The sequence below is a fragment of the Hypanus sabinus genome, chromosome 4 (genome assembly GCF_030144855.1).
Source record: "Hypanus sabinus isolate sHypSab1 chromosome 4, sHypSab1.hap1, whole genome shotgun sequence".
In the NCBI taxonomy this organism is placed as follows: domain Eukaryota; kingdom Metazoa; phylum Chordata; class Chondrichthyes; order Myliobatiformes; family Dasyatidae; genus Hypanus; species Hypanus sabinus.
This window is the reverse complement of record NC_082709.1, coordinates 159,112,900-159,124,985: the sequence shown is the minus strand read 5'-3', so window position 1 is coordinate 159,124,985 and position 12,086 is coordinate 159,112,900. Positions and strand designations below refer to the sequence as shown.

The 12,086-nt window shown below is 38.7% G+C and overlaps 1 protein-coding gene across 4 annotated transcripts in view; it reads left to right on the top strand.

Moving 5' to 3' along the window:
- cep97 (centrosomal protein 97) overlaps positions 1-12,086 on the top strand; it is a 92,080-nt gene that overhangs the window by 44,154 nt on the left and 35,840 nt on the right. For all 4 annotated transcript variants that reach the window (XM_059968554.1, XM_059968556.1, XM_059968552.1 and 1 more), the window contains exons 4-6: positions 4,123-4,224; positions 11,324-11,437; positions 11,672-11,838. In XM_059968554.1, the coding sequence (XP_059824537.1) occupies positions 4,123-4,224; positions 11,324-11,437; positions 11,672-11,838 (383 nt within the window). The remainder of the gene's footprint in view (positions 1-4,122; positions 4,225-11,323; positions 11,438-11,671; positions 11,839-12,086) is intronic.

Sequence of the window (12,086 nt, the reverse complement as noted above, 5' to 3'; positions counted from 1 at the left end):
CTTTCTCAGGAAGTGAAGGCGCTGGTGGGCCTTCTTGGCAGTGGACTCTGCTTGGTTAGACCAAGGCAGGTCATTTGTGATATTCATCCCAAGGAACTTAAAGCCTTTGACCTGTTCCACCTGCGCACCACCGGTGTAGATGGGGTTGTGCGGTTTGACCTTTATCCAAATTCTACCATTATCTTTGCTGACGAAAATCATAGAATTATACAGGGCAAATTAAGATCCTTTCATCTTATTTTGTTTGTGAAACAAGATGATACAAGTCTGAGACAAGATGGTGAAGATAAGTGGTGATTCTTTGCATGCAGCTCCGATGGGAATTATCAAATGTTTCTGTTTAGGACTACTACAACTGAAATACACAATCACAGCTATGGGTACAGTCGGCCCTCCTTATACACGGGGGATTGGTTCCGAGACCCCCTGCGGATACCAAAAATCATGGATACTCGAGTCCCTTTTTTAACCTGGCTCACTGAAGTGGTCTTTAGGACTTGATGGTGCAGCTCTGAATCCGCAGTGTTTCTGTTCATGAAAATAATCACAATCACGATTGAAAATAAGGTGGAAGTAATAAAGTGATTGGAAAGAGGTGAAACACCATCGGTCATTGGAAAAGCATTAGGTTACAGTTGGTCAATGATCAGAACAGTTTTAATGGAGCATGTGAAAGGCCCTTCCCCGATTAAAGCCACAATTATTACTAAGCGATGCAGTGATTTAATTATTGAAATACGTATGTTTCTTAAGTGTTTTATATGCATAGAATGGTAAAATATGTACTATATACTAAGAAAAATGTTTGACTAACTGACGCTAAATAATACCGGATGTACCTGTTCCGACTTCAAATCTGACTTAAAGACGGACTCAGGAAAGGAACTCATTCGTAACCCGGGGACTGTCTGTACTTTTAAGTCGTTTCTAGATTACTTATAATACCTAATGCAATGTAAATGCAATGTAAATAGTTGTTATACTGTATTGTTTAGGGAATAATGACAAGCAAAAATAGTCTGTACATACTCAAACAACAACTGCTGGAGAGAGAACTTCTGGGTTTTCCCAATCCATGGTTGGTTGAATCTGTGCATGCGGAATCCACGGATAAGGAGAGCCGACTATATTTCAATAAGGAACATGGTTTTAAGACCATTTAAAAAAAAACAAAAAAAAACTTGTCGTTACTCAAATCTAGCAATATTGGCAGATCCTGGACTGCAGTCTTGGGTTGTGAGTGCAGTTCCCATTTAAGAAAACAAAGCATTTAAAATGAGTGGATTTGTACGTAAAACTGAAACTCCAGGGCCTTAGGACCCCCCCCCCCCCCCAACCCCCCGCATCTTGACTATTTTGCTGGTGAATGCACGTTCTTTGGAAAATAAAATTGAAGACCTCAGAGCAAAATTGTGGTATCCGACGGACATCGGACATCAGTGCAGTCATGGCAGTTCTATATCAGTCCTACTCACCCGACCTGTACACCTAGTGGTCAAATGTCATCTATTTATCTGCTCAGGGAATTTTCTGCCATAATCCTGGTAGTGGTGTACCATCTATCTCAAGCCAACATCAGGCAGGCACTGCAGGAGCTGAGCACTATGATCAGAGGAACAGCGAACCCAGATACCTTCCCTATCATTGAGGGGGATTTCATACAGGGCAGCTTGAAGAATTCTTTGAACAACTCCCATGGCCATATTGCCTGTGAAACCAGAGGAGCCAACATACTTGACCACTTTTATACTACCATCAAGACGTCGAGTATACCATCTTATGACAACTATTTGGAAAGTCCAATCATCTGGCTGTACTCCTACTCCTGGTGTATAGACAGAGAATAAAGGTGGTGTACCTGGTAGAGGATTGAAAACCTGCACCAACTAACTGGTGAGGGTGTTCAAGGACATCTTCGGTCTCTTGCTGCTGCAGTTGGAGGTTCCCACCTGCTTCAAAAGTAATACCAGTACCCAAGAGAGCAGGGTGAGCTGCCTCAATGACCGTCGCCAATTGCATTCACATCTACTGTGATGAAGGGTTTTGAGAGGCTGGTCATGGTTAGAATCAACTCTTGCTTAAGAAAGGATCTGGACTAGCTGCAATTTGCCTATCACCACAATGGGTCTGCAGCGGATGCATTATCACTGACTCCTCACTCAGCCTTGGATCACCTGGACAATAGTAACACCTTTGTCAGGTTGCTGTTTATTGATTACAATTCAACATAATTATACCCTTAGTTCTAATCAACAAACTATAAAACCTGGACCTCTGTACCTCTCTCTCCAACTACATCCTTGACTTCCTCACTGGGAGACCACAGTCAGTGTGGATTGGAAATTACATCTCCTTGCTGATGATCAACACTGGCACCCCTGAAGGATGTGAGTTTAGCCCACTGCTGTAAGCGCTCTATGTTCACAACTGTGTGGTGAGGCATATCTCAAACAGCTGATAAATGTGCTGATTACACAACTATTGTTGGCAGATTTTCAGATGGTGATGAGGCATACAGGAGCAAGATAGATCAAGTGGTTGACTGGTGTCACAATAACAACTTTGCAGTCAATGTCAGTAAGACCAAGGATTTCAGGAAGGGGAAGTTGAGGGAACACACACCGGTCCTCATTGAGGGATCAGCAGTGGAAAGGACGAGCAGTTTCAAGTCCCTGGCTGTCGACATCTCTGAAGATCTATACTGGGTCCAACGTATTGCTGCAATTACAAAGAAGTCATGACAGTGGCTATATTTCATTAGGAGTCTGAGGAAACTTGGCACGTCACCAAAGACTATTACAAATTTCTGCAGGTGTACATTGGTGGGTATTTTAACTGTTTGCATCAAAGTCTGGTAAGCAGAGACCACTACACAGGGTCAGAAAAAGCTGCAGAAAATACCCACTATACTTGCCAGTTCCATGATGGGCACTAGCCTTCCTAGCATCAAGGACACCTTCAAAAGGTGATGACTCAAGAAGACGGCATCCATCGTTAAGGACTCCATCACCTAGGACATGCCCTCTTCTCATTGCTACCTTCAAGGAGGAGGTGCAGGAGCCTAAAGACACAGCTCAACATTTCAGGAATAGCTTCTTCAACTCTGTCATCAGATTTCTGAATGGGCAATGAAAGCATGTTCACTACCTCACCTTTTTTGTTGCACTCTTTCTGCTTACTTGAGTTAATATTAAAATATATATTCTTACTGTAATTTGTTTTATTATGTATTGTGATGTACTGCTGGCACAAAACAACAATTTTCACGACATATGATAGTGATATTGAGCCTGATTCTGATTTGAGCTGACCATGAGAACGTATATAATATCGTACCTTAGCATCCAGTGAAAGTAGATCCAGTCAATCCATTCTAGGCAATATCCTAGTGGATCTCTACTGCACTCTCTCCACTGCTACTACATTCTTCCTATAGAGTGGTGACCAGAATTGCACAATACTCTAAATGTAGTCTAACCCTTTTTTTTCCAAACAGCTGTAACATGATTTTCTAAGTCTTATACTCAATGCAGACATGCATACCAAAAACCGCCTTTACTACATGGTCACCACTTTTCACGAGCTTTTGACTTGCATCACAAGGGCCAACACTCCTGGTGTCCCTGCTATTTACTCTGGTGTCTTAACAGAATTTGACCTCACAAAGTATATTACTTCATAGGTCTGGATTAAGGTCCATCTTCCTCCACCCTGCCCTACTTCCCAGCTGATCTATGTCCTGCTATATCCTTTAAAGACTTCTTTTGCAACCTCTCTCACCAATTTTCATATTTGTCTGTAAACTTACTAAATTGACCATGTATTACAAACAGCAAATGCCCCAGCACTGACCTATGTGACACAGCATTTGTGGCATACTTCAAGTCAGAAAATGCCCATTCACAACTATTCTGTCTCCTTTCACTGAACTACTTTTAAATCCTATTTGCCAATGTACCATGGATTTCACATGCTTTAACCTAAAAGACCATCCTAACATCGGACCATGTCAAAAGCCTTACTGAAATTCATGTAAATCATGTCTATAGCACTGCTTTCATCTATTTTCTTAATGAAGATTCAAAATCCTTCTCGATAATCTAGGATTTGTTCTTCTTGCAGACTGTGGATGCTGTGAATAGTTGTTTATGTCTTCGGCATTTGGACTTATCAGACAACAATATTTCCCTGATTGGTGACCTATCAAAACTACTGTTTCTAAAGGTAAATTGTGTATGCAATTCTCCAATAGATGTTTAAAAATATGTTCAGATCAGTATATGTTGTTCTCTACTTTTCCTCGGATTATGTGTTACGTATTCCGGTAACAATAAACATATGAGTTCGGCAAGGGTTTCTTATAACAAACAACACGTTTATTAAACACAGAAAACAACCCCGCCAAAAGTAAACAAACACTACCGTAACCGGAAACAGCTGCTGAGCGGCAGCCCAAACAGTTCTTAAAGTGATATTGCAAAAACAGTTCTTTAAAGTGGTATTGCCAAAAGTTCAATATGCTCACAGTCCATTTAAAAGGAGAGACTTTATAAGACGATTTAGGTTCTCTTTCACGTCGCTTGCTTCGATCCCCGACGTCGAGCTTCCCACGAAGAATTCACGAAACAGAATGGCTTAAAGGCACTGACCTTTCCTTCACCACTACCTTCAATCCTTTCTAGTTAAACCTAGGGATTAACACGAAGATAGTCAACGAAATCCTTCCAAATAAGGATCAAACAAAGGTCGCCCCTGTTTCACCGTAGAAAGTGATTCTCCTCGATCTTTAACTTCCAACTTCCAATCTTCACTCTCCACTAATTTCGAACTAACAGAATCATAAAGAACCTGCTGGCAATGACCTTTTAAACTTTAGCATTAAATAAAAACTTCATCCTTCAGCTAAACTGCGTCATCACTTCAAACGCGCAGTGGCATGAAGTCAACCTGGCAAATCCAGCCACGAACTGCCCCCCCTCACAGGGTGGGGTCTACCTTTTATAACCTGTAAAAAAAAAACTCGTCACATGATCTCTACTGTCAGGAAAATGACGTCACCACCATCACAAGACCATCACCTCAAGTCCAGTACAGTTTCAACCCCAGTCACATGACAAGGGCTCCACTGTCATGTGTCACGAGTACGTAACACCTCCCTCCAAAAAAACATTTTTGGTCTGACAAGAACAAAAATTTTAAACAATTGCTTACAAGAAAAACAAAGGTATAAATTTTTTAACATATACAATACACAACACCATCATATAACAGCTTATAACTCACAATACAGTAGGAGTGTTACAATTAAAAAAAAAACCACTCCAAAAAAAAATCACAGTGTACATTCAACATCGAGATAGACAATCAGCAACCACATTATCTTTACCTTTAATATGAGTCATCACAATATTGTACTCTTGTAACATCAAACTCCAATTTAATAATCTTCTGTTTTTGTTTTTCATCTTACTCAGGAAAACTGAGGGATTATGATCAGTGTAAACAATAAGTGGTTTTTGAGTTGTACTAACATATACCTCAAAATATTCCAAAGCTAAAACAAGAGATAACAATTCTTTCTCTATTGTCGAATAGTTTCTTTGATGCTTATTAAATTTCTTAGAAAAGTAAGCTACTGGATGATCAACCTCATCACCCTCATTCCTTTGCATTAATACTGCTCCTGCAGCCTCATCACTAGCATCCACAGCCAATGAAAAAGGTTTTCAAAGGCAGGTGCCTTAAGCACAGGTTGCTGACATATCATTGTTTTCAATTTTTCAAATGCTTCTTGACAAGGCACCGTCCATACAAACTTCTCATTCTTCCGCAGAAGGTTAGTTAATGGAAGGGCAACATTAGCAAAATTCTTACAAAATTTCCGATAATATCCTACCATTCCCAAAAACCTTCTGAGAGTCTTTTTCCCCGTTGGAGTGGGAATCTCTAAAATTGCCTGAACTTTTGCCTGAACAGGAGCTACCTTACCTTGACCCACAACATAACCAAGGTAAGTCACAGTGGCATGTCCAAATTCACTCTTAGCTAAATTAATAGTTAAGTTAGCTTTTGAAAGCCTTTCAAACAATTTCTCCATCGCAATAATGTGTGCTTCCCAAGTATCATTTCCTGTCACTAAATCATCAATATAAGCATCAGTATCTTTCAATCCCTGAATCACAAAGTTAATCATCCTCTGGAAAGTACCTGGGGCATTCTTCATCCCAAATGGAAGAACATTATACTCATATAACCCAGATGGAGTTACAAATGCAGAAATCTCTCTACCTCTGTCCGTTAATGGAACACACCAATACCCCTTCAATAAATCAATCTTTGTAAGGAACTTTGCTTTTCCAACTTTATCTACACAATCATCTACTCTAGGAATTGGATATGCATCTGTTTTCGTTACAGCATTCACCTTCCTATAATCCGTACAAAACCTAATACTACCATCTGGCGAACTCCAATTCGAGTTAGAATGTCTAATGATATTATTCTCTAACATATATTCAATTTCTTTCTCAGCAAGTTCAGTTTTTCCATGTTCATCCTATATGGATGTTGTTTAATAGGTTTGGCATCTCCAACATCTACATCATGTGAAGCTATAGTAGTCCTTCTCGGAACATCTGGAAACAACTCCTTATATTTAAAAATCAACTCCTTCATCTGTTGTCTCTGCTCTAACTGTAAATGTGCTAATTTTTCATCAATATTTTCCAGAATGGTTGAATTTGGTAACCTAACAGAAACAATGTTGGATTTAGAATGAAAGTCAGATGAATCATCTATCATGTTCCTAGTTAAATCAAACTAATTCTCACTAACCACAACAGTCACAGTATCAGATTGTTTCTCAAAATATGGTTTCAACATATTTATATGGCAAAGTTGTGTTGACCTTCTACGATCTGGAGTTTTTACCACGTAATCCACATCATTGATTTTAGACACAATTTCATAAGGACCATGAAATCTAGCTTGTAAAGGATTTGTCTGCACTGGGAAAAGAACCAACACCTTATCTCCAGACTTAAACATCCTCATCCTAGCTTCTTTATCATACCAAGTCTTCATTTTCTCCTGAGCCAACTTTAAATTTTCCTTAGCTAAGCTACAAGCTTTATGTAACCTGTCCTTAAATTTCAACACATAGTCCAACAAATTAGTGTGTACTTCCTTATTAATCCACTGTTCTTTCAATAAAGCTAAAGGTCCTCTAACTCTATGCCCAAACACAAGTTCAAATGGACTAAAACCTAAAGATTCCTGTACCGCTTCCCTTACTGCAAATAAAAGTAAGTTTATACCCTCATTCCAGACACTTTCATTTTCCACACAAAATGTCCTAATCATATTCTTGAGGGTAGAATGAAACCTCTCCAAGGCACCCTGCGATTCTGGATGGTATGCAGACAAAGTGATTTGCTTAGCTCCCAATTTATAAACTATCTGTTGAAACAATCCAGACATAAAATTACTGCCTTGATCAGTTTGTATCTCCTTAGGTAATCCAAAATAAGTAAAAAAATTTATAAGGGCCTTTGTCACAGTCTTAGCTTTTATATTCCTAAGTGGTACTGCCTCTGGAAACCTAGAAGAAGTACACATGATAGTCAACAAATACTGATAACCAGTTTTTGTCTTTGGTAATGGACCAACACAATCTACAATAACTTTAGAAAATGGTTCACCAAATGCTGGGATAGGTTGTAATGGAGCAACTGGTGTAACCTGATTTGGTTTACCCACAATTTGACAAGTATGGCACGTTTTACAAAACATCGCCACATCTTTTCTTAGACCAGGCCAGTAATAATGTTTTAAAATCTTGTCCACAGTTTTCCTTACCCCTTGATGTCCACCTAAAGGCACACTATGAGCTAAAGTCAAAATCTCATTTCGATAAACTTTTGGGACAACTACCTGGTAAACAACATTCCAATCCTCACTTGCAGGAATTGTAGGCGATCTCCACTTCCTCATCAACACTCCTTTTTCCAATTAATATCCTACTGGCACCTTATCAATTTCACTATCTAGTAAAACCTGCTCTCTTAATTTTATAATCTCAGAGTCTCTATTCTGCTCTGCTATCATCTCCTTCCTAGACAAAGATAAATCTTCATAGTCAGACTTACTCCCAGAATCTTGTTCAAACAACGAAGATAAGAAAGTCTCTGACACATCCTCAAAACTCGAATCCTGAGTTGAACAGTCCTGAATAACAACCTCATTCTGCACATCAATCTTTTTAGCCATAGCTCTAGTCACAACACAGGAAGAATCTGTGTTAGAATTCAACTCTGGTTCCTCTGACTCCATTGTCAAATGCACTTCAGGAAAAACTTGTCCACCTGCCAAGTCATTACCTAACAATAAAGAAATACCCTTCACAGGTAAGCTATGCTGTAATCCTACTTTAACAAATCCTGTAACTATCCCTGACTTTAAATTTACTTTATGTAAATGTACAGGCATAAAATCACTTCCAACACCCCTTATGTAATTTACCTCACCAGTATCAGACTCTTCACTAAACTTCAACACACTGTCAAACATCAATGATTGAGAAGCACCAGTACCCCTAAGGATTTTTATTGGCACCAGAGTAGATCCTTCCTTCAAGGATACAAACCCTTCAGTTATAAAATGATCATATCCCTTTTTAACTTGGTCAGACTCTAACAAAGCCTCATTTGTTTTTATCAAACCCTGTAACTTTACAGGTGCTTCGTATGTTGCACACAAGCATCTGGAACTGCTTCCTTCTCTTTCCTTTTCAATTTGAAACAGTTAGCTATTACATGGCCAGGCTTCTTACAATAGTTACAAGTAAGACCAACCTGTCTTTCCTTCACAGGCTTTCCTTTCTCATCAACTTTTTCATTAACCTCTGATTTAATTTCAGATTTACCTGGAGTCTCCGTGTTATTTTTCCTCTTAAAAATTCTGCCCTGAGGAAATTTGTTCTTATGGATCAAAACATACTCATCAGCTAATCTAGCACAGTCCTGCAATTTATCAGTATCCTTCTCATTTAAGTAGGTCCTTACTTCAACAGGAATGCTTCTTTTAAATTCCTCCATTAAAATCAGCTCTCTCAATGTATCATAGTTCCCATTTACATTTTTAGAAGAAACCCATCTCTCAAAACACATAGCTTTATCATAGGCAAATTCCACATAAGTTTTTTCCACAGATTTTTTCAAACTTCTGAATCTTTCCCTATATGCTTCTGGGACTAACTCATATGCGTTTAAGATATGTCTCTTTACAATATCATAATCAAGTGCTTGTGCAGCTGTTAAAGCTGTGTAAACTTGTTGTGCTTTGCCTTTAATTACACTCTGTAACAACACTGACCATTTATCTTTCGGCCACTCTGACATCCGAGCAATAGTTTCAAAATGTTGAAAATACCTTTCCACTTCTGTTTCACTAAATGGAGGGACCAATTTAATTTCTTGACTAGCAACAAACGTTTTTTTAGAACCAGAAGACTGATTTCCAGACCTTAATTCCTCTATTGCATATGCAAATTCTCTCTTCTTTTGTTCCACCTCCAATTTACCTCTCCAAATCAGCTTTACTTTGTTCCAATTTCATTTGTTCGATTTGCAACTGCATCTCCAGATTACTTATTTGAAACGACTCTAAAATCGATTCATCAAAAACACCCGAATCCATATAGTGTGACGTTATGTTTCTCTGTATTACAGCCTTAGAAGTAGTCTGCAAAATACCTTTAAGTTGCAATCTACTAGCTATCTCAAACACCTCAGTTTTTTTCTCCTTCGCCAACACCTCCGCAGCTGGCGAAGCCAGAAACTCATCAATATTCATTGCTGCCGAATACCACAACAAGCCAAACAAAAGAACCGAGTAATCCCCATTTCCAAAACACCGATTTAAAAGTTAGCAAGCATTTAAACTCAAATGATTCAATCCCGGATGAGCCCCCATATTTAATGTTATGTATTCCGGCAACAATAAATATATGAGTTCGGCAAGGGTTTCTTATAACAAACAACACGTTTATTAAACACAGAAAACAAACCCCCCAAAAGTAAACAAACACTACCGTAACTGGAAACAGCTGCTGAGCGGCAGCCCAAACAGTTCGTAAAGTGATATTCCAAAAACAGTTCTTTAAAGTGGTATTGCCGAAAACAGTTCTTTAAAGTGGTATTGCCAAAAGTTCGATATGCTCACAGTCCATTTAAAAGGAGAGACTTTATAAGACGATTTAGGTTCTCTTTCACGTCGCTTGCTTCGATCCCCGACGTCGAACTTCCCACGAAGAATTCACGAAACAGAACGGCTTAAAGGCACTGACCTTTCCTTCTCCACTACCTTCAATCCTTTCTGGTAAAACCCAGGGATTAACACGAAGATAGTCAACGAAATCCTTCCGAATAAGGATCAAACAAAGGTCGCCCCCGTTTCACCGTAGAAAGCGATTCTCCTCGATCTTTAACTTCCAACTTCCAATCTTCACTCTCCACTAATTTCGAACTAACAGAATCATAAAGAACCTGCTGGCAATGACCTTTTAAACTTTAGCATTAAATAAAAACTTCATCCTTCAGCTAAACTGCGTCATCTCTTAAAACACGCAGTGGCATGAAGTCAACCTGGCAAATCCAGCCACGAACTGCCCCTCCTCACAGGGTGGGGTCTACCTTTTATAACCTGTAAAAAAAAAAAAAACCCATCACAAGATCTCTACTGGCAGGAAAATGATGTCATTCCACCATCACAAGACCATCACCTCAAGACCAGTACAGCTTCAACCCCAGTCAAGTGACAAGGGCTCCACTGTCGTGTCACGAGTACGTAACATATGCAATACAATGTGGTGTGATTCTGGATGCCTTTTGTGGCCTGCTTATTTCCATTACTATTGAAGGTAGTGGTTTTCATTTTTAAAACAACCTGTCAGTCAAAAGTGCCAATTCTAGTAAATGAGCCAAGTATGATTTTTATATTTGATTTGGACGTAGTCATAATTAAACAGAGCACCTAGAGAGCAGGTGGGGAATTCACAAATTCAAGCCCAACTTATCCACCTCTGGTTTTTGTTGGGGTGGATTGAGCATCCTGCCGTCAGGTTGGGAGGCACACCTGAAAGCATACTACTAAGGAGATGCCTAGCTCAAATTTTGAGCATTTATATATTTATTACTTCAAAATAAAATGTAATTTATTTTCGATAGCTAGAGCAATGGCAATTGATGCCTTCTAGTTTGCAAGAAGTTATGGTGTAGAGCTATGTCAAGAAAATTTTCACTCTTAAATATATTTTGCTCAACAGGTTTTACTTTTGCATGGAAATACTATCACTACACTCCGTTCTGCTTCCAGTCACCTTCCTTCAGAGTTAAACATTCTATCCCTTGCAGAGAATGAAATAAGAGATCTGAATGAGGTACACCATACTTGATATCATTACAGTAACAATGCAAGAAGAGCTATTCTTCAAGTATTACAGAATTAATCTATTTGTAACTGTAATGTTTACAGCAAATATCTGTTTACTTTTCAGAAGTAACTTACAATAACATTAGGAACAATAAAGTACATTTCTTGGTCTTTCAAATATCACTTCACATTGTAATTGTCATCCCCCTTGCCTTAAATCACATGTGATGTTGTATGATAGGTTTCCTACCTGGGGTTCCTTCATGAACTGGAGCAGCTGTCAATCATGAATAATCCTTGTGTCATGGCAACACCTTCCCTTCCTGGATTTGACTACAGACCTTATATTGTCAGTTGGTGTTTAACCCTACGGATTCTAGATGGTTATGTAATCTCACAGAAAGAAAGGTAAATAGCTTTCAAGTAGTTTGAATTTTTTTCAAACTTGTGCAAGAAATGTTGCTTTAGTTATGGCAATTTTTGAATACTGGAATGTTTTCTATATTAACTTTGTGCAAAAGAATACTAGTACTAAGGAATTAAATATTTTAATACCAATACTGCATCAGTTGTTCTTGAATTTTGTAATGAATAGTTGCATGCAGCATAAATTGGTAAATTAGTAAATTGCTGACTTAGAACAAAATTTCTTAACT